Source organism: Macrotis lagotis, chromosome 1, assembly GCF_037893015.1.
Source record: "Macrotis lagotis isolate mMagLag1 chromosome 1, bilby.v1.9.chrom.fasta, whole genome shotgun sequence".
Lineage (NCBI taxonomy): Eukaryota > Metazoa > Chordata > Mammalia > Peramelemorphia > Peramelidae > Macrotis > Macrotis lagotis.
Genome location: NC_133658.1, coordinates 499,094,856 through 499,117,925, shown reverse-complemented (window position 1 = coordinate 499,117,925; position 23,070 = coordinate 499,094,856). Strand labels below are relative to the sequence as shown.

The 23,070-nt window shown below is 36.8% G+C and overlaps 1 protein-coding gene and 1 long non-coding RNA gene across 4 annotated transcripts in view; one reads left to right on the top strand and one right to left on the bottom strand.

Annotated features, from left to right (window-relative positions):
* Window positions 1–23,070, top strand: part of LOC141506827 (uncharacterized) — a 222,542-nt gene that overhangs the window by 3,035 nt on the left and 196,437 nt on the right. For 2 of the 3 annotated variants that reach the window (XR_012473979.1, XR_012473978.1), the window contains exon 2: window positions 9,181–9,284. The exons of the other annotated variant lie outside the window; for it this stretch is intronic. This is a non-coding gene — a long non-coding RNA (uncharacterized LOC141506827). The remainder of the gene's footprint in view (window positions 1–9,180; window positions 9,285–23,070) is intronic. 3 annotated transcript variants of the gene reach the window in all.
* CLDN14 (claudin 14) lies at window positions 17,112–18,032 on the bottom strand. The gene has a single exon (XM_074232283.1). The coding sequence runs from the start codon at window positions 17,892–17,894 to the stop codon at window positions 17,187–17,189; it is 708 nt and encodes a 235-aa protein (XP_074088384.1). The 5' UTR covers window positions 17,895–18,032; the 3' UTR covers window positions 17,112–17,186.

The window sequence follows — 23,070 nt, the reverse complement described above, 5'->3', positions numbered from 1 at the left end:
TTCATAATCACATCCAGAAATTAGCATTCTTTCTTCCTTCCAAATACATGGGGAGACAATTTAATAGTCAAGCATTATTATTCAGAATTCTCATGTTATCACCAATCTTGCTGCATGTAAAAGGCCTTTATCATTCTAAAAAAAATAAAGAAAAGAAAAAAGAAAATCAAGCCTCCCTTCTCAGAGGGAAACCTTAGTCCTTACATAGTTCCTGGTGAGTCTTTCTCCACAGAGATTAAAGTCAGGATAAACTAGAAATCACCCTCTCACCCTTCAGATCAGAAACCAGAAATCCACAAACCTAGAAACTATTTTGGGTGAAAATTATTAATAAATATCTTTCTATTCTATGTTTAAAGCTAATAGCCATTGTTTAAAGTTGGAGACAACCTTTTAAATTGTGAATTTTCTTTTACTTCTTATTATTGCTATGTTTCCTGTATATAATTCAAAACAGATTTGCAATGCTATATGTATTTTGCCATTTTTCTGATAGACTTACCTTGTACAAACTCCACAATACTGCTCTAGGTGTATTCGTTTTCAAAACTCCATAAAGAGCAGTAGCAAGTTACTGAAAAAAGCTTAAAAATTATTCTGGGATTAGGATGTAGATGTGTGGAGATATTTCCAGTAAAGAAGTATCAGTGAATCAGTTGTGACCCCCCCCCCCCCAAGCCTGGCAATTCAATCCAATGTAGAACAAAAGGACTTTAAGGCATTCTAAGCAATTCCAATTTATTTGGGAAACTGGTAGACAATAAGAAACTGAATCCAAGACTCATCTATGGAGTCATGGATCCCTTTACTCTGGGGCTGGATTTAAAAAACTATTGAAAAGATGCCAAAAATAGATTGAGGCACTACAATCTTTTGGTTAGTCCACATGATTGGTTAAGTGGAGGAAGTGAACTCCATGTATGGCTAAAGGAAATAACTCTCATATTTGGTCAAAGGAAGGAACTCTGTATTTGGTCAAGGGAGTTGTCCATCAATCAATCAATCACCACCATTTATTCATTAAGCTTTCTATATATCTTACAAATGTTTAGACAGTGACAGATTCTGGAGTTTTCCACTTGGTTGTTACCCATCAGATGCAAAAGAATGAGGAAGCTGTGGTTTTCTGGTTTGCAGCAAACAAAAACAACATCCCTGGAGGGGAGAAGGATAGTGTAGCAAGTCTCTATCCCTCCTCCTTACATTGGTTAATAGAGACCCAAATAACAAGATATAAATCTTCATTATATAAATTTTATCATTTTTAATCATCAGTACATAGCAGATAAATTAATCATAACTCTTTAACAGCATTAACTATAATAACTTAGTTAAACAATCCTATTCTATATAATTTATTAATGCAATCACTGATACCTACTAAATGACCATGAGTTGAATAGATATTGATCAAATTGTCTAAAGGTATCAAAATTATTCTCACACAGTGAAGAATTAGTTCAATCCAAATATATGATGGTATTGTGCATTCAGGTCTGGTCCTTGAAAAATGGAAAAAAAGGTAAATTTTGTTTCTTCAAATTCTATATTGTAATCTCTCCCATCCTAAACACAAGCAATAGTCACTACCTCCAGAAACTCTTCAGTTTTCAGATCTTTTCAGATCATTTGTATAAAACTATAGAAGACTTTTTTCAGCATAAAATGTTACCTTTTTCAGGGTGGTTATGCATTTTAATAGTCATCAAAACAGACAGAAGCATTCCATTGTTGTATATATATATATTTTTTTTATTTATTTTTTTTTTTTTTGCAAGGCAATGGGGTTAAATGGCTTGCCCAAGGCCACACAGCTAGGTAATTATAAAGTGAAGAAGATCTCATTTTTACAATTATGTCTTGTTTTTGAAGATAATAAAGACAGTTTGAAGACATCTCTAATGTGGTACAGAGTTTGGAAAACTTACTAGCTAAGTGATTATAGGCAAGTTAGTTAATGTCTCCAACTTCAGTTTCCTTATTTGTGAAATGAAGATTATAATCCTTCTGACACCTACCTCTTAGTTGTTGTTGAGAAATTCTTAAAATATTATGATGTTATTATTCTTAACTATTGATAGTGGACAAAGATTGGGCAAGAAAGTATCAGGTGTTTCCAGCTCACCTTGGACCTTGGAAATGACTTCAGCTCCATGTTTGAACACACCCAGATTTTCACCATTGTTGGCCATCAGAATATGACTTAGAGAGGGGAAGATTGGAGCCTTTTACTCACCAAGCCCAAACCAGCTTCTGTGCTATTTCTGTCTTTTATGTGGTACACCCTCACCCCGCTGGCAATACTATAGTCTCAATTCAGATACCAGACTCTACATCTCAGTAAAAGTTTGTTGATGAAGTGATCTTCTGTGGTCTTATTTTGTTAAGAATTTTATCCATCTCCATCTGTCTCAGCTTTTATCTTATAGAATTGCTTCTATAGCCATTGTCTCCAAAGTGAATGCTTCTGAGTTTCTTAATCCTCTAAGACTGTGGCCCTCATGCACAATTCTGAGTTTGTTGTTTAATATTTGTACTGCTTGGGGTGGGGAGAAAAGGAGGCAGCTCAAATGCAAAGGCTAAGTGAAGAGGGGGATTATTCTGTCAATGTGTTCTTTTCTCACACAGAAAGTGTGAGAGATATTGAATGAACCTGACATGCATTGGCAAGCCATCCACTGAGCCTGAAATGCAAGCAAAGAAACAGGAACTGGACTAAGATAGGAAAAGCATTGCCATCCTGGACGTGATCAATAACGGTCATGGAGTGGTCACACCAAAGATGGTTTTGGAGTAGGCAGAAAGGAGACTCTCAGTTCCTCAACCGATGTGGTCTAGAGAAACAGAAACAACCTTGCCTTTGATAAATTGTTGTTGTGGTGTTCCGGTCCAAATACAGATAGGATGGACATAATAAATAATCTATTACTGTACATCTTTTACCCCTAGACTTTCTCAAATTTTAAAGTGATGATCCTAACTTCATAATTTTAACATGAATAGTTTTATTTTTTAATGTGTTTATTTTTTTATTTTGCCAATTATATGTAGAGATCATTTTCAAGATTCATTTTTGAAACTTTTTCTCTCTCTTCCCCTTCCCTCTCTTTATCCTAGGATAGCAGGTAATCTAATATAGGTTATACGTGTACTATTGGGTTTTTTTTAGTTTTCTTTTTTGCAAGGCAATGGGGTTAAGTGGCTTGCCCAAGGACACACAGCTAAGTAATTATTAAGTGTCTGAGACCGGATTTGAACCCGGGTTTTCCTGACTCCAAGGCCAGTGCTCTATCCACTGCGCCACCTAGCTGCCCCACTTATACTATTGTTAACAGTTTAATATGAATTTTTGCAACTGATGCAATTGAAGATCTGACCATATTACCTTTGTACTTAGTAGAACTCCAGGGATTCCCTATTACCTCCAGGATCAAATAGAGATTGTGCTGTTTGGCATTGAAAACCCTTTATAACCTGGACCCACACTACCTTCTCATCTTTTACTAATCAGTCACACTGGCTGTCATGCTGTTCTGTGTACATGATACTATTCCATCTCTGGATTCTGTTCCTTTTCACTGATTGTCCTTCATGCTTAGAATACTCTCCCTTATCACTTCTCTCTCCTGTTTTCCTTGGCCTCTTTTTATGATTTCTGCTTCTGTAGTTTCCTTTTCCATCCTGTCCACCACTAATGCCCCTCCTCTGAAATTACCTTCCATTTCTATGGTATAAAAAATATAGATATTTTCATGTTGTCTCACCCATTAGAACTGGAAGTTGTTGAAGGCAGGGATTAAGCCTCACCTGGTCTACAGAGTGCTTAATAGATGGTTATCAACTGACGGGAAGAGTTGTCTCTGTGAAGTTTATGCTCATTTCCAATACTATTGTAAAGGACGTTATTTTTATCTCAGTGCTTATTTCCCCAACTCCACTATACTCTCCTCTGCCCTCAGCTACTTATCAAAGCTGACTCTCAGAAAAAGTATAAGTTTGCATATTAGTTCCCCTAGACTATTTTTGTTTTATCATCCCTAAATATTAATTAAAACAACACCCCCAAACTTTGTCTCCCATTAAAGAAATTTTTGGCAGTAACGATTAGATAAAAATCACAAAAATTACTATGACAATCATTGTCAGTAGATTCCACTTCAAAATATTAAATTCAAGAAACACATATTAATTACTTAGATAAGGCATTATCAATATGTCCTTCTCTTCCAAACTATCATTGATTTGATCCAAGAAGATTAACTATTTTGAATCTGAAAGGAAAATGTCCCTGATACAATCATTTTAATGGTGGACTTGGTGAATAAAAGTTCAGATACTCTAAGGAAAAGGTAGACTTACCCCATTTTTTTAAATCTCCAGCTAAATTCAATAATTTTGGGACCAAAGCAGGATAATAGGATACCCCACACCACTTTCTTGTAGGGACCTGAGATCTGTATTTATAAAGAGATTCACTTTAACAATACATTAAATACATTCATGGAATGTTGCATATAAATAGAATTTTTATGTGTCAACAGTCTTTTGACACTTACCATTCAAAAGAATCCTGTGGTGGAACCATTGTAAAGTGTAGAATTTTGAATGAAGCTCTGAATAGTTATACCTTTACTCCGAATATTACCTGGAATTTTCTTTGCCATGAGGGGTGGGGGTGAGAAGATGTTGATCTGGCACAAAGAGTCTGAGAAGTGGCTTATCCACTGACCCAAACCTCTTTGCAGCCAGTGTATACTGTGAGTGAGATCATTGTGCTACATAATGAAAATTCCTATAGCAACTGGCTGGTGTTCCCAGACAATGTTGGATTAACCAGTAGATTTAGTAGGCACATGCTTAGGGCCTCAAGATTAGTAAATTCAAAGCAAGTTAGCCTGGGTCATTCTCTAGTGCCCTTGTTCCAGGGTAGAAGAAGGAGTTGAATGATGAGGGTTCAGAGTAGGATTTGTTGGTTAGAGCTAGGAGTAGGAGGAAGGGAAGTATAGGCAGAAATATTTAATATCTTTGTCCCCCGTGATATATTTTAGGAAACATACATTTTAACACGTAAATGAAAATATTTCAAATGACACAAATAGTTTCAATAAGTCCATTTACCATTTTAAATTATATTTTTCCAAACGTTTTCCAGTATAATTCTTTAGTTTGAATAAAATCATTGCAAGAAAAGTAGTGCAGTATTTAAGGGTGTCACAATATCTCAAACCACCACTGTTTACAGAGTTATATGGAGGACAGGCAAGTATAGACTTTGCCAAATTCTTAGCTTATTGGCCTTAGAGGTCAGTTCTGTCTCCTTCACTTTACACAGAAGAAATCTGAGTCCAAAAAGTAAAGTCTTCTGGAGATCCAAGGTCACACAAGTAGCAAAAAGCAGGTTTGGAAATCAAGAAGAGCCTCTCATTTTAAATCCAGTCCTGGTGAAGGGATGCTCTTCCATTGATGCTCAGAAACCTCTCAATCGCAGATGATCACTTTATTTTTATAAGAAAGATTTTATTTATTTAGAATTTTACAATTTTTCCCCTAATCTTGCTTCTCCCCTCCCACAGAAGGCAGTTTGTTAGTCTTTATATTGCTTCTGTGGTATACATTGATCTAAGTTGAATGTGATGAAAGAGAAATCATATCCTTAAAGAAGAAAAATAAAGTATAAGAGATAGCAAAATTACATAATAAGATAACTTTTTTTAAAATTAAAGGTAATAGTCTTTGGTCTTGGTTCAAACTCCACAATTCTTTTTCTGGATACAGATAGTATTCTCTATAGCAGATACCCCAAAATTGTGCCTGATTGTTGCACTGATGGAATGAGCAAGTCCATTAAGGTTGATCATCATCCCCATGTTGCTGTTAGGGTGTACAGTGTTCTTCTGGTTCTGCTCATCTCGCTTAGCATTAGTTCACGCAAATCCTTCCAGGCTTCCCTGAATTCCCATCCTTTCTGGTTTTAATAGAACAATAGTGTTCCATCACATACATATACCACAGTTTGTTAAGCCATTCCCCAATTGAAGGACATTCGCTTAATTTCCAATTCTTTGCCACCGCAAACAGGGTTGCTATGAATATTTTTGTATAAGTGATGTTTTTACCCTTTTTCACAATCTCTTCAGGGTAGAGACACAGATGGATCAAAGGGTATGCACATTTTTGTTGTCCTTTGGGTGTAATTTGGAAGATCACTTTAGCACTGGAAGCTACACTCTCTGCCCCTGAAGCTCCTCCTTCTGATTGGAGGGTGGAAGGGTAGTCCCAGAATTTAATTTAATTTAATTTAACAAAATCTAAGGAGGTTGACCAGCCCAGATATGCTCCCCCCGATCTTTTCAGTTTCCAATATGCTATCTTTCTCATTTGAATGGAAGCTTCATGAAGGCAGAGACTGTCTTTCTTATTACTTGTATTTGTATTTCCAGAACTTAGTATTGTCCCTGGCTCATAGTAAGCTCAATAAATCCTTTTGATGCTTGCCTGCCTCTCCAAGGAGGTCTCCCATGTCCAACTTTGTACTTCACATGTGTTCCTCAAGGCCAGGGGCCATCTGCTCTCATCTGCTCTCTTGTCTTTTGAGTTTCTCCCCTTCCTTGATATGGTCAACCCTGATTGGTACAAACTCCCCCGGACCCTTGCCATAGCTTTTTTTCACACCTTTGTATAGCATGTGCTTCTGGAGGATCTCCTTGATTGCCACCATTCTGACCCTAAGGATAGTTATAACAAACTGTTTAATCACCTAACAATGTCCTTCTAGTCTGGTTATTACTTCATGATGAATACAGTACAGTGAGGCTGTTCAGGGGGCTTTTCTGTTCCTAAAAATCCTGAGGCCAATGAGGAATTCTAGCTTTTATTCTATTACAGTGATTTCCAACTTTTTTTGATCATGTAAAAAGAAAAAAATTGAGCATGCATTCCCAGTTAATCTATTGACTTACTTATACAATATTGTATAAATAATATTTTATGAAAATTACTTTGGTAGTTGTACAGAGGATGGGTTGGAGAGAGAGGAGATACTTGAGGAGGGAGGAGAAACCAATTAGGAGGCTATAGTACGATGGTTCAAATAAGAGATAAGGAGGACCTGAAGTAGGGTAGGTGTTGTATGAATAGAGAGAGAAAGGAATAGAAAGGAGAGAGATTGTAGATATAGAAATGACAAAACTGAGAAACTGATTGGGATATGGGAAGTGACAGGGCATTTGAAAATGATACCAAGGTTGTGAATTTAGGTGACTGAAAAGATGGCAGTGTAAATTGAAATTTGTAAGGGGGGGGGAGTGGATTTGGATGGAAAGATACTGAAATTTGATCTTAGAAGAAGACATCCTGCTCATTCTGTTCAACTCACTCTTGCCCACTCAAAATGAAAAGGGTAAGGGGTCCTTACTCACTTGACACTGTTTTCTGATTGGCTCAGCTGGAGGTGATGGGGGTAAGAGTATGAATATGGAGTATGGATTATGAATTTTACCAGTGGTAACTACATAATAGTTAGGTTGTCATTGTCCAGAAAAGTTTATGCCTCTATCAAAAGTGGGGAGTTTGGGAGCTTGAACAAAGAATGGAGGTGGCATAGTGTGGAAGTGTTGGGGGATAAGGATAGGTATGATTCTTTGAAGATAATCCTGTGCTTAGTGAGTGGAATAGCCCCTCTTAAGAGTTAATACTCCTAGTGAAGTCCTCTCAGGGTTAAAAATCATTAAAACAAAGACAGACTATTAGACTATTAGAGGAAGAGAGACTTTGCATTCCAAGCCAGGCACCCTCCTGATTCTGTTGGGAGGAAACAGTGAACTATTTCCAGAGAGATCTTGCATTTTTAGTTACCTATTTGATGATAAAACTATCTTAATTGGGATAACAGTAGACTGTTCCCATGAGAAAACCCTTACATTCCAACGAAGCTCATAAGACTCCTCTCATTTGATGATAAGTAGACTGTTCCTAGACAAGTTACATTACTTCAATAGTATAGTTATAATCCTGAAGGTTATTCTCACCATCTGGAGGGTGAGGTAAAAAAACCTTATGAAAACTTTTCATTCTTTTCTTTGTTGCTGGGGTAGATTTTCACAAGTAGAATGTAACTCTGAAGACTAACCAATGAGTTGATAGAGTGGGCAGATAGGGAGAAGGAGGAGATCTCATTAGGTCATGTAATCTTGCTTGACTGTCAATTTGGGGCAGCTCCTTAATCTTCACTACCTTTGTAAGACTTGGAGTGTGCCCTTTTCTAGAGAAAAGCCAAAATAAACTTTTTTTTTTTGCTCAGAGCAGTCTCTATATTTTTATAAGTGGATTTTTATCCCACACATGAGCTAGTTTAGGGAAGGGAAGGTGTTACTCCTTTTCCACTCTTGGATTGTTTGATCATATATCCCTTAGTATCACATCATGATCCTTAGGGGTGGGACACAGCTCCCACTTTGGAGAACACTGCTTTATTGAATATGGACCTCTATGTTGATATGGGCAGTTCAGTAAAAGCTTGGCTTTACTTTGAATGGATTCCTGTTTATTATGCTCAGGGCTGGTTGATCAGGGCAGGATAAACCACTCAGATTAAACTGTTGATTCTCTGTCCCTTTCTTCTCAAACCTAATATGCCTAAAACACAATTCTAAAAATATTATTCCCCTATTCTCATAGTCCTACTTCTTCCATCTTTATGAACCTATTTTGCTTAAGCCTTGATAAATTAATTTCATATGGACCCCCCCACCCCCTTTTTTTCATCAATGACGTTTTTGGCCATATATAGCTAGTAGTGGAAATTCTGGGCTAAAGCTTGTTAACTGTTTTTAGAGGAAAATATTTAAAAAACCATAATCATGTAATGTATTTTTGATTTGTTTATGTCCTTAGAGACTAAATGACTAAGGGGGAAGAGAAGTATGAGAATGAATACTATTAGATTTATCTGTCAGTGGGAGACAGACATTCTCTGTGTCATTGCTGGGACTCTCCCAGCAGGGGGCTTGAGAGAAACAAAAAAAGTGATTCCAAAAGCAGGGAAAATATGGACCCAGATTTCTTTTGGCAAAGGAGTCAGCAGTCTTAATTGTGGGAAGATTTGGAAATGAGATGGAGCAGGCTTTCCATCATAACATTCTCAAGCACTTCATGTTCATTTCTTTTGTTCTTCTTTCATAGCTTTTAAAAGAAAACTTCTCTTAAAAAGGTGTGATTGAAGTTGCTGACTAAAGAGACTAATCCTCAGAGAAAGAACTGGGAATGAATGGCGTCACCTATATGAGGTCTGTTATAGGAGAAATGTCTTTTCTCTGATTTCATGTGGTGGGTACAGCAGCCAATATATACTCATCACAACACAGAAGTTATAGACATAAAAACCTAGGTTTTATTATTGTGCTCAAATATAGATTCAGAGGAAACCTGAACAACTATGAAAATTCTGACGAGAGGCAAAATTAGATCAGATGGACACAGAAATATATATATATATATATATATATATATATATATATATATATATATATTAAACATATTGCAATCTTGACCATTGCTCTAAGGCAATAAAAGTTTAAGAGAAGACATTCATAGATCTATGCTTCCTTCAATACCATAAGAGTTGAATAAACATAAGCAGAATCATAATTTTGGTAAATTAAGTCAGTTTATAGATTAAACTACATTTAGAGGATTCAAAAAAAGGCTAATTGAGAAGGAGGATTTTCATGTTACTTAGGCATCAAGGATAGCTGAGATTCTTCTTCTGGCTTCTTATCCAAAGATCTAAGTAAATATTTACATTCCATGGGACAGGTTTTGCTCAGGTGAGGTTAATATTAAAGCAGACTTGCAGTTAATTAAAATTTACAAGAGGAGTTGGCCTGAGTCCCAAATAATAAAATGATGTCCCAAATAAAAAATTCCATAATATCCCTATTTACCAGTCAAGGCTCTTTTATCCCTAACCATTACAAGACAAAGAGAGTAGAAATTAAAGCAGAAAACCCTATTAAATGTGATGATGAACTTAGATTTTATTACAAATAGAACCTTTATAAATTTGCACTGTTTATAGTTATTATTTTAAAAATTCTTTTAAATTCACTTTTTAAAAATTCCTTCAGGGGCAGCTAGATGGCACAGTGGAAAGAGTACTGGCCCTGGAGTCAGGAGTACCTGAGTTCAAATCCGGACTCAGATACATAATGATTACCTAACTATGTGGCCTTGGGCAAGTCATTTAACCCCATTTGCTTACAAAAACCTAAAAAAAAATTCCTTCAAACAATTTTCTACATAATCCCCAACCTTTAATTAAAAAACAAAATTTAATGGGTGAAGGGATAGGAAAAGAAGACAAAGACCAGATACTGAGATCTTAAATATTTTTTTTTGCAAGGCAAATGGGATTAAGTGACTTGCCCAAGGCCACAGAACTAGGTAATTGTTAAGTGTCTGAGGTCACCTTTGAACTCAGGTACTTCTGACTCCAGGGCCAGTGCTCTATCCACTGCACCACCTAGCCGCCCAGATTTTAAATATTTTAAATTACTTCCTGACTTCTTCCAAAAATAAAATTTTGAGGAAGAAAGAGTATATATGCTCAGTAGTTTCAGTTGTGTCCAACTCTTCATGACCCCATTTGAGGTTTTTCTTGGCAAGGATACTGAAGTGGTTTGCCATTTCATTCTTCAGCTCATTTTGTTGTGGGAGAAATTTGTGTCAACTTCTTAAAGATGAGAGCTGTTGAAAGTGAAAAACTTACACTGGCCCTGGAGGAAGACAGCACAAGATTTTTATTTCATGAGCTTGCAAAATTCACAGATTAAAACTTTTTTCTTGGAGAGACAGGAAGCCAGCAAGCAGTTTGAAGACAGTCTGAATAACGGAGATCTAGGCAAGGTGAAAGGTGCTTGAGGGAAAAAGTAAACGGAAAGCATCCAGAAGACCTGACTGGGCAGATAAACTTGAGTGAGTCCCCAGCAGGGGCCATAGTTCTCCAGTGGCCTCTCAGGAGCACGTGGTTCTAGCTTAGAGAGAGCAAGTGGCCATCCTTCAGAGAAGAGAGGAAAGAAAGAAAAAGGGCTGTCTCTTTTGGGAAGCCTTACTTAAATGCATTTCCATAGTGATTTGGACAAGGTTGGCTCCTGGGGAGTGGTTTAGCACCTGGTTCCAGGTATTCTCCAATACATATGCCACTGGGGAGGCCCTCCAAGTAATGGCTGAGACAGTATTCATCGCACATGAGTGGCATTCTCCACATTAGTCTTTCCTGTTCCAAAGGACATGACCTTTAAGTCCCATACAAGTCATCCTGTGTGCTGCATCAATTTTACAGATGAGGAACTAAGACAAACAGGAAGACTCATCTTCCAGACTCCAGACTTAGCACTCTATTATACCACCTAACTGACCTGTAATAAATGGAATTTTCCTTAAAATGATAAGAAGTATTTATCAGAGGGAGACAAACTGGATGCCTTCACAATAAGACAAGGAGTGAAACAATGTTGTTCATTATCACCACTATTATAATATTGTACTAAAAACGCTAGTCAAGAAAGAAACTGAAGGAGAAAGAATAGGCAATGAGGAAACAAAATTATCACTCTTTACAGATAATATGGTGGTATTCTTAGAGAATTCTAGAGAATCAACTAAAAAACTAATTAAAACAATTAACAACTTAAGCAAAGTTGCAGAATATAAAAGGAAACCCATGTACATTTCTAGTAAGTTGCAACAAAATTCATTGGGAAGAGATAGAAGGAAAATTTCTATTTAAAATAACTCGAGGCAATATAAAATACAAATCCATAATTACAAAACACTTGTCACACAAACATAGATAAATCTAAACAATGATAGAAATACTAATTGCTCATATGTGGGCTGAGCAAATATAAAAAATGGTAATTCTACCTAAATTAATTTACTTATCCAGGGTCATATCAGTCAGACTAGAAAAAAATAACAAAATTTATCTGAAGAACAAAAAGTTAAGACCATCAAGGGAATCAATGAAAAAAAATGTGAAGGAAAGTGACTTTAGTAGTACCAGATTTCAAAATATATAAGAGGTCACCATCAATACAATAAGGATACAGTTCTGCTTGGCTTCTCTGAGTATGATTCTTTCCCCCAATCCCCCATCTCTGTATTTCTGGTGAGCAGAACAAGAGATTTACATAGTTCACATAGTTTTCTGTAATGTACCAAGTCGGGGGGGGGGGGGGGGAATTTCAAGTACTTAAGTGGCAAAGAAACTGTGTCAAGAGGGTCATATATATATCCCAAGGCAGCTTTATTGACTTTAAGGGGAAAGAAATGAGAAAACTGCTGGCAAGATTCTAAACATCTTCTAGAACAGGGGTCATCAAACTATGACTCGAGGGCCACATCTAGTCTACTGCCTGTTTTTGCATGGTATATAAACTAAGAATGAATTTTACATTTTAAAATTGTATTTGATAATTGTGTTAATTATAATTAATTATATTTACATTTTAGGCTGCAATTTCTCAACCTCATTCTAAAAGATCTTCCATAATTTAAATTTTTTCATATTTTTACATAACAAAATCTTAGCACAAGCAATATTAAGAGAAAAAGAAAAAAAAAGTAAACCCCTATTACTCCCTCCTGCTCTTCTACCTGCACCCACACATACCTAGAATCATCACAAAGAAGGAAAAAAGTATAGAGAGCAAAAAGCCAGAAATCTTGACTTTTTCTTTCCTTTTTTTGGTGGCAATTGAGATCAAGTTTCTTGCTCAGGGTCACACAGTCAGTATCTGAGGCCGAATTTGAACTCAGATTCTCCTGACTCCAGGGCTGATGCTCTGCCCACTGAGTCACTTCTTTCTTGTCTTTTTCTATTGCTCTCCCTTCTGCTTCCCTAGCAAGGTCCAAGTCTAACATCTCAATGAGCCAGTCCATGGGTAAATGTCACATCTTTGCAGTTCACAATGGGTCTTCTGATGGAAGCTGGCAACAACGAGCCAGCAAATCAGTGCAGCACCAAGACTATCAGGGCCACGGCATGGATGACGACACCTCTGCCACAGTAACACATTCTTTATACTGCATCAGGGTCATCAGGAATAAAGTGCCCAAGTGATCAGAAGCCTCTTGCATACAAACAGACTAAGGATATAAGTGCCACTCACATAAGTGTTCTCTGTGTTACCCACCAAAATTTCCCCTCCCTTAGAGCCATATAAGGATGATGAAAAACTTTTGTCACTTTAGAAAGCCATAGGGAAGAGTCCACTCCCTTCTTTCAAAATGCTAAATAAGAATTATCTCTCATCCTGTTCTAGGGACTCAAAATTACCACCAAGTCAGATACAGGATCCTCTTTCTTCCAATTAAATACATATCCCTCCACCATAGTTATATAATGAAAGTTTTGCTTCCTTTATGATAATATAAAGCGAGACACCTCCTATCAAATATTCCTCTGAGGTTTGTCAGTGAGTCAATGAATAAGCATTTATTTCCGTGTCTATTTTGTAGCAGACCATCCGCTAAGTATTGAAGATACAAGGAAAAGCAAAAGAGAGTCCTTGCTTTCATTGAATTCAGTGTGTGCATGTGTGTGTGGGGGGGTATGGGGATGTGGGTGTGTGGGTGTGAAAGGGTGGATTGAGAGAGACAAGTAACTCTTAAAAACAAGCTCTTTACAAGATAAATGGAAATAATCAATTGAGAGAAGGAATTAAGGGGGAATCAGGCAAGACTTGCTGTAGAAGGTGGGAATTTAGATGGGACTTGAAGGAAACTGGGAGGCTTTCTGGGAAAGATGAGGAGCCCTTTCTGGGAAGGGGTAGTCTGAATCATCCCAGATGAAAGGAAGTCTACCATTTGAGGGGAATCTGAGGTACAGGGTATATGGTGTCTTCTGAGGGGTCAGTGACCTTGTGGTCAAGGCAGCTCTGCATTAGAGAAGGAATAAGGTGGGACCAGAGAGGGTCAGCTCAAACTAATAAAAAATCAATTCATTCTTAACAGGTAAGTCTTCCTGGAGACTAAATTCACATGGTGGCATTGAATTGTCATAGACACGTTTTCAAGGAAGTTAGACACCTAAACTGGGAGGGAAGAGTTCAAGTAGCCCTTGAGGAGTAGAATGATATGGCAAACTGCTCCTGATTAAGCATTGGTAAGAGAAAAAAGCATTGGATGATTGTGTGATTGGAGGGCCTTAAATCTGAAATCATTCTTATAGGGCTCTTCTTCCAGTTCAACCATAATGTGAGGCATGAAGCTATTTCATCTCTTTCCAATACCACCTACTTCATGCCTCACGAAATGTTTGAATTGAAAGAGGAGCCCTATCAGAATAACTTTATTTTATTTACTTGGGCTACTTGGTCTACAATAGTGATGAGATCAGGAATAATTGGAGTGATGGGCATGATGACTTTATTTAGATCCTTGTAGTCCCTTTTAAGTTTCCAGATGCCATCTATCTTCCTTCCATATAACATGGTGTGGTTGTAAGGAGAACTGTTAGAATGAAGTACTTCAGCTTCATTCACCTCCATCAAAAGAGAAGAAGTCTCTTTCTCCCCTTTGGGGACACAATATATATATGGCGTAAAGTATTTGGGATGGTTAGTGACTCTAAAAGTTTCTCTTTGACCCTAAAAAAATGTAATAAGCCTCCAGGTGCTGAAAGGGCCTGCTCAGATTCTGAACCCTTAATGAAGATTTCCTCTCATTGTGCATCCTCTATATTCTCCCCCGAAGGATCCCAATTAGATAGGAACTTTAAATGGTAACAAACTTGGGTGAGGCTACCTTGAAAGCCCTAATGCTGACTCTTATGGGTTATTTATCAATTGCTTTCTTATCAACCTTATGTTTTAAAAGTCACACCCAAAGTTCCTTCCAGGAGAGGGTGTCATAACTCTCTACCAGCTGGTAGAGAATATTGCTCAGTGACTCCCCCTTCACCATTCCTAGAATTCCTTTTTGCCCTGATAGCAGTATTTGCCCAAGCTACAGTGTCCCAGTCTCCTGTTCACATGTCACCAATTGGCCACACCTGGATGATTGTGTGATTGAAGAGCCTTAAGTTTGAAGTCATTCTGGTAGGACTCTTCCTCCAGTTCAACCATATTATGAGGCATAAAGCGATTTCATCTTATCCCAACTACCCCAAATGGAAAGCAGTATTACCCCAAATAGCAGGCCTGATCCTAACACCTCGTTAGTTAATGTTATGATGAAATTAGATACTTACAAGTATTGAACAATTAAAAAAAAAGATTTACTTTGCCTTAACACAGCAGAGAGAGAAAATAAGAGAAGTTGTACACATTTAATAAAATACAGAACTAAGAAGCTTCTCTAGGTATGACCTACCCCACTCCTTTATTTCCATAGGAAAATGTGTCTAGTTAATATGATAATTCAAGTGGTCTTCAGAAATCTACCAAATTAAAGTGAGACTTTATTACACATTTTAGGAGACTAAGAAGTTGTATTAAGGGAGGCAGGGACCACTTAAGTCTCAAGGACAACTTTATTATCATTATTATTATTATTATTATTATTATTATTATTATTAATTAGGTTTTTGCAAGGCAAATGGGGTTAAGTGGCTTGCCCAAGGCCACACAGCTAGGTAATTATTAAATATCTGAGACCAGATTTGAACCCAGATACTCCTGACTCCAAAGCTGGTGCTTTATCCACTATGCCACCTAGCCGCCCCTTATTATTTTTTTTAGAGAAAATTATTTCCTATTTTTGGAAGCGGGAAAATCCTGGTCTTATCCACACTGGTAGGGTATACTTTTAATAAATAGTTATTGAATGATCACCTGATCCTTGTTCACCTTGATCATCTTTTTTTTTCCCATATTTAGAGCTTCATGCAGAGAGGTGTTGACAAAGCAAATGTGGAAAGAAGAGTCACTATTATCAAAAGAATGAAAATAGCACATTGAATTATATGGGAATGACTTCCAATTAAATTAATATGGTTAGTGTTTTAAAGCACTGAAATAAATCTCACTTATGTGATTTTAGTTATACAGCATCAAAGTTTTATTATTTTAAAAAAGTAAACAAAGTCATTGGAGGCACAGTAAAAAGCTGATCAGGGATTTAGGAAAACCTGAGCTCAAGTTCTACTATGATACCCTGGCTATATAACTGGGCAATTTCATAATTTCTCAATCCCTCAGGCAACTCTCTAAGGCAGAAAGCTGCAAAATAGTTACCCATCTGCATTGTTAGAGGAAGTTTCCTACTGTAATTTTCCTGATAATTTTCTATGAAATGATAATGAAATCATAGGTTCACAACAACCAAAAAATAACCTGTTTAAAAAATCAGAACATAACTGTATGGAATCAGTTTGATTTAAATATTTCTTTTAGGCTTATGAGAGAAACTCAAACAAATGTTCAACATATGATCCAGAAGATGTGTCAGAAGATGAAAGCAGTATCACTAGCTCAAGAAGAATGAGAAAAGAAAGGAAGGAATGAAGGAAGGAAGGAAGAAGGAAGGAAGGAAGGAAGAAGGAAGGAAGGAAGGAAGGAAGGAAGGAAGGAAGGAAGGCAAGAAGGCAGGCAGGAAGGAAGGATTCTGCATTAGTATCCATAAATTCATTATCCAGTGACAGTTCCTCTTTTTCTCGATAAATATGCAGATGAGTAATTCTATATCTATTTAGAAATCTTTAAGACAAAAAGTTATCAATTTATAAATTCACCCACTGGTTTAGCCAATCTAATAAAAATAACATTTAATACCGTACTTAAAAAAAAATCCAACTAAAACTAAGAAGCTTTTTAGAAACTGAGCTGGATGAGTCAAATTTCCAAGTGTTTTATTATATATATTATTGAATTTCCAAAATAAATACCTACATTAAATATATATACATATATGTGTATATATATATGTGTATATCCATATATATGTATATATATATATATATATCAGAAGTTTTGTGTTCTTTGGTAAGTTACAGATTTCCCCCCACCCCCTGGTTTTTCCTTCCCTATTTTCAAAGCATATTCCCATTTTTTCCTCACATTCAAAAAATGTACAGTCATAAGTTTTGTATTAAGAATGTTCCATAATCAAATGTTTTGGAACTTGGATGTCTCATAGAAAAAGACACAGCTAAGCAGCAGAAAATCTCCTGGAAAATCTCTAGGAACTCACACGTAGTCATTCAGTCTGTAACCATTGTGGGAAGCTGATGCCACTGAGGGGACACGATTGTCCTTATAAGCAGTGGGAGGATGGTATGGAGGTGCTGTTGTCGCCATTCGGGACTGTGTCTGGTAATTAGAGTACAGCTCATCCTCCTGGCATGACATGCAGAGTAGAGTTCCACCAATAAGGGACAGTGATGATGAAATAAAGCCCAGGTACAGGGCTTGCCCAAGCTCATACTTCATGCTACTTGGTAGCAGTGGGTTGTAGAAATTTTCTACCACATCATTGGTTGTCCAGGAGACAGCTATCATGCATAGTAGACCTGCCAAGATAAAGAGGACTCCCCCAGAGACAGCAAAAATGTTCTTGGCAGAGGTGTCTTTAGCACATTTAGTACACTTCATGCCAATGACAGCACAAGTGGATGCCATGACAGAGAGCAGGCAGGAGATGACCATCAAGGCACGAGCTGCCTGCAGATCCCGGGGCAGAGCCAACAGAGACCGGTAGATCTGGCATTGATAGATGCCAGTGCTGTGCCAAACACACTCCATCCAAAGTCCCTTTAAATAAGACACAGCTGTTAAAATGTTGGTGCCTACATGAGCTGTTCTTCTCCAGTGAGGCAAGATGGTGGTTATCAAGGTCCCAACCATCCCCAAGAAGCTGAGGGAGAAGCCCAAGAGCTGGACTGCAGTGCTGGCCATGTTTGCTGGTACTTACGGTGACTTAGAGCCAGTTGATTACCTGTGGTCACCTGCAGCTGTCACTTCTAAGCCCTCTTGGGAATATAGCTTCTTCTGGGAAACTGGAGCTATTTCTATTCTGGTGCCTCAGGAGTCCTAATAAAAATGCAGAAATGTGGGGGGATGGGGAATAGGAGAAGGAAGGAAAATAGGTTAAATATTATCTTGTTGCCATTATTTCTGTAATGGGGATTTCCATAGGCAGTTAGTATGACAATTAACAAAGCTCTTAGGATTTTGCAGAGTACTGAGAGAGTCCTTACCTTCTTAAATGAAAGGCTAGAGGTGGAAGAAGGTGATATTCTGTAGGATATATTTGGATGCACAGTGGATTGGATACCTCTATTCATCTTGGCTCAGCCATTAACTAGTTGTGTGAGCTTGAGTCACTTAATTCCTCTGTTAGAATGAGTATCTTGATGGCAGGAGGTGACTTGCCTGGAATAAGGTGGGAGGAGAATAGAGATGAAAGCCCTATAAGTTATGAGAAATTCTACTGGTATTAAAAATCACTTGGGAATTTTGTAAGACAAAACTATCATTTCTTTTTTTGCATAGGAAGGAAAACATGGGCTAGTTGCCAGGGCTCAGAAATCATCTTTCCTGGATAAGTACAAAAAGTTGTTGTTCTTGGTCAGCAAAGCTAATGTTCAGTTTGATAGAAATAACAAACAGTTTTATCAAAGAAAATGGAAAGAATATTGACAATAATACAGTCAAAAAAGTCTCATGGGGGAAAATTTCCATCTTTAAACATTTTTATCATCAAAAAAGAGAAAGAATGGGTTGATTTGGGTGTGAAAATTTAAAAACAATTAGAGAAGCAATTAAAAAAGACTAAGTACAAAAATATATAAATTATATATAAATATACATATATTTATATATATTAATATATATATATAAACTCTGAAAATGAAAGAAGGAAAAAGACAAGAAATAGGGATTTTAGATAATCCAGTCTCAGAGAAAGAAATTGGACAAATCATAAATAAATTCCCAATGGTCCAAAAAAATACTAACAACCAGGATTCAACAATTTATAAGTGAACCATGAAACATTCAAACAACAATTTCATATTATAAATATTTTAATAATTTGTAAAAAATGGGAAAAGAAAGGATCCTAACAAATTTCTTTTATTATGTAACTACAGCATTGATGATCTAAGTAAAGAGAGATAAAACAGAGGAAGAAAACTGAACCAAGGAAATATGAACCAATAAAATATGAACCAATATCTTTAATGAGTATTGAGGCAAAAAATTGAATAACATGTTGTGAAGTTATAAAAAACTTCTGTATTAAATATACATATAATTTATAATTAGGTCAGATGAATCAGGACTGGTTTGACACTAGGAAAATACAAACAGACCATATTAATAAGAAAAAATAATAAAACCACATGCATTTTATATTAACAGATACAGAAAAATTTTTGTAAAAATTTAGCTTTATGTTCAAATCACTAAAAAATTTAAGAACAAATGTCCTTTAGTAAAACAAATAGAATCTATCTAAAGTTAGCTTGGAAAATATGATAGACTTTTCATTAAGATCAGGAATAAAGCTAGAATGCTCACTGAGTTCACTTTTTTAAATGTAATTTTTTTAGAAATGCTAACTATTCCAATAATGTAAGATTTAAAAATTTAGGTAATAATAGTTAAAAAATAGAATTTTCAGTTTTTACAGATGATATTATGGTTTACTTAGAAAATCCAGTATGCTGAAAATTAATTGAAACAATTGTAAGACTTCATGATATAAAGTATAAGAGATAGCGAGATCAGATAATAAGATAGCAATTTTTTTTCTAAATTAGAGATAATAGTCCTTGGTCTTTGTTCAAACTCCACAGTTCTTTCTCTGGATACAGATGGTATTCTCCATTGCAGACAGCCCCAAATTGTCCCTGATTGTTGCACTGATGGAATGAGCGAGTCCATCAAGGTTTATCATCGCCCCCATGTTGCTGTTAGGGTATACAGTGTTTTTCTGGTTCTGCTCATCTCACTCAGCATCAGTTCATGCAAATCCCTCCAGGCTTCCTTGAATTCCCATCCCTCCTGGTTTATAATAGAACAATAGTGTTTCATGACATACATATACCACAGTTTGCTAAGCCATTCTCCAAATGAAGGACATTTACTTGATTTCCAATTCTTTGCCACCACAAACAGGGCTGCTATGAATATTTTTATACAAGCGATGTTTTTACCCTTTTTCATCATCTCTTCAGGGTATAGACCCAGTAGTGGTATTGCTGGATCAAAGGGTTGTTGCCCTTTGGGCGTAGTTCCAAATTTCTCTCCAGAAAGGTCCAGCTCCACCAACAATGTAATAGTGTCCCAGATTTCCCACAACCCTTCCAACAATGATCATTATCCTTTCTGGTCATATTGGCCAATCTGAGAGTTTACACTTTTGTTCTTAACCTCAATTTATGACCCCAGATTATGATAGATGGAAAAGTTGGAATTCTCTTTGTTCCCTATGACCTAGGCTTTCATTTTACCACCATCACCCAATAGCCTCTCTTCCTTTTAGATTAATACAATCCATATTTATCACAAAATCAAATTTGTGGTCTACCATCCTCCAGAACCCTCTCCTTCTTTTCATAATGTCTAGTCTCACAGTCTTTTTCTTCTTCCCAACTTCTCATGTTATCTTGGAGAGCTTCAACATACATATTGATACTCCCTCAAAAATCTTAATCTCACAGTTCTTTAATTTACTTTTTTTACATGTCTAATACTTCACACTTTTGATATTGCCATCACCCATATTTATCTCTTCCATGTTCATGTATACTGAAATTTCTTTATCTGATCCTTCCTTTATCATTCTATAATTTCCTTTTGTTTTGAAATCCTAAGACATATTCTTTGGCCTCATCATGATTTCCAATCTCTATGCTTTCAGTTCTTTCTCAGCTATCACCCCAACACTGGCTACACTCTCCTCCCTTCTTCATCTTGACTGCCTGGTGAAAGTTAAAATTATACTGTCATCTTTTCTCAAGGCTCTTGTCTCCTTAACCTATCAAAGACATGCCCTGACAATCTTCACAAGGCTAGAGAAAATCTCAAGTTCTACTAATGGGGTCCACTGCAAATTTATATTTCTTAATCTCAAATGGACCTTCATTTCATTGGATTTACTATTCCATTCATCATGGCAGTTTAACTAAACCTTTTCAACTCTTCTTAAATCTCTCCTGGCTCCCTACCTCTTACCTCTCAGTTGAGAACCTTTCCTTTGTTTCACTGAAAAAAAAAAAAACTGAGGTCATTCACTAAGGGCTTTCTCTTTTCCCTTTCTCCTCATTTCCTTATTTTCTAACTTTCCTACTTTCCTTCAAGTCTCAGCTAAAATCCTGCCATCTTTAAGAAGCCTTCCCTAGTCCTCCTTAATCTTAGCTCCTTCCCTATGAGACTACCCCAATTTATCCTGAATATATCTTATTTATAAATAGTTGTTTTTATGATTTTCTTAGACTATGAGTTTCTTGAAAGCAGGGACTTTTTTACTTTTTGTTGTTGTGGGTTTTTGTTTTTTGCCTTTTTAAAATCTCTGGTGCTTAGCACATAATGATTATGTTTGTCTTTGTTTCTCAAAGACCATGCAATCAGGAAAGTCATGTTATGATATGCATGCAGATGAATTGAATTTGAGTGAAATTGAATTTATGCTTAGTCACCAGTCTCACTTCCTCCTCTGGAACCAATTGGATCCATAGGTCAGATATGGATCAGGATGATTGGAGATGGTCCTGCATGTGAAGTAATCAGGGTTAAGTGACTTGTCCAAGGTCTCATAGCTACTAAGTGTCATATTTGAACTCAGGTCCTCCTGATTCCAAGACTGGTACTCTATCGACTGTATAACCTAGCTCCTTATAGGCTAGTTGAATGAGGATAATCTCTGTTCTCCGAATCATCAATGTTGTACTGTTATCACCTAGCCTGATTTCCTGGATTGTTAGATTCCTATGGTGGTGTTGCTAATCTTTGAAATTTTCCTTCCCCTACCAGTATTTTCTCATCAGAAGCCTTGAGTCAAGTGGTACTTCTCTCTCCCATGTACGAATGCTGTAATAGAGCATGTTGTATCTAACTCAGTCCCTTATGATGACAGTCACAGTTTCAAGATCCCAACCAATGGAATCAAACTCCTCTCAACCTGGCTTTTCCCATAAGAACATGCCAAGTCAAAAAATCTGCATACTAAAATGCAAGATAATATAAGTCTAGATCTAGCAAGGCAGTTACAGAATGTCCATCACTGCTCTACCCTCTCCCTGGTATCTCCCAGCCAGAAGTAGTTTCTTCTGTAACCTCTGTCCCAAGTCCATTGCACTATCTTTCATATCTTTCCAGAGTCTTTTCCTTCTGTAACCTGAAGTGGAATTGGCCTTTTCTACCTTCTTTCTTGAATTTAAAAGCAGATTCTAGAAGCAGATTCTACCCTCCATGAAGACTCTCATTTGGAAAGTCCCCAAAATGGGGACTAGTGAGAGTTCCCAAAGTAGGGATCTAGAGCTCTCTCCTCTCAGCAATTTTGTTCTGCCCCTTACACAGGATGGGGCCTTTCTCTCCACCATTAAGGAGAGAGTTCTATACTAAGTTTTAGGACAGGGGTTACACTTTTTACACAGAGATAATGATCTAATTAAGCTGTTGGAGGTTTCCACAAGCACTAGACCAATATTTATAAAGCCAGGAACAATGTGAAGTACATAGGAGCATTTAATTAATGCCTGTTCCCTTCCCTTTCTCCCTCTGGAATGCTCACTTCCTCAGTTGAGCAGGATATAAGCAAAACAAAACCAAAAATAGATGGTGGGCTGAAGGATTGCTGGTAAAAGTTGTTCATTACCAAAGCAGCAGTGGTCTATCTGGAATAGCTTTGGTAAGTCTTGTCTATGACCTTAAGGTTCTATGACCTTAGAAGGTACCTGAAGAACCATTCTAGTTTTGATTCCATGGTTACTTTGCACTTGAAAATTCAGGGACCTCCTAGAGCTCTGTCAGAAGGCTGTGGAAGTTCCTAGTAGTTATAGTTAGTTCATTAATTCTTTAAAACTATGATGAAAAACTATAAGACTGCTTGACCTTATTAAATGTA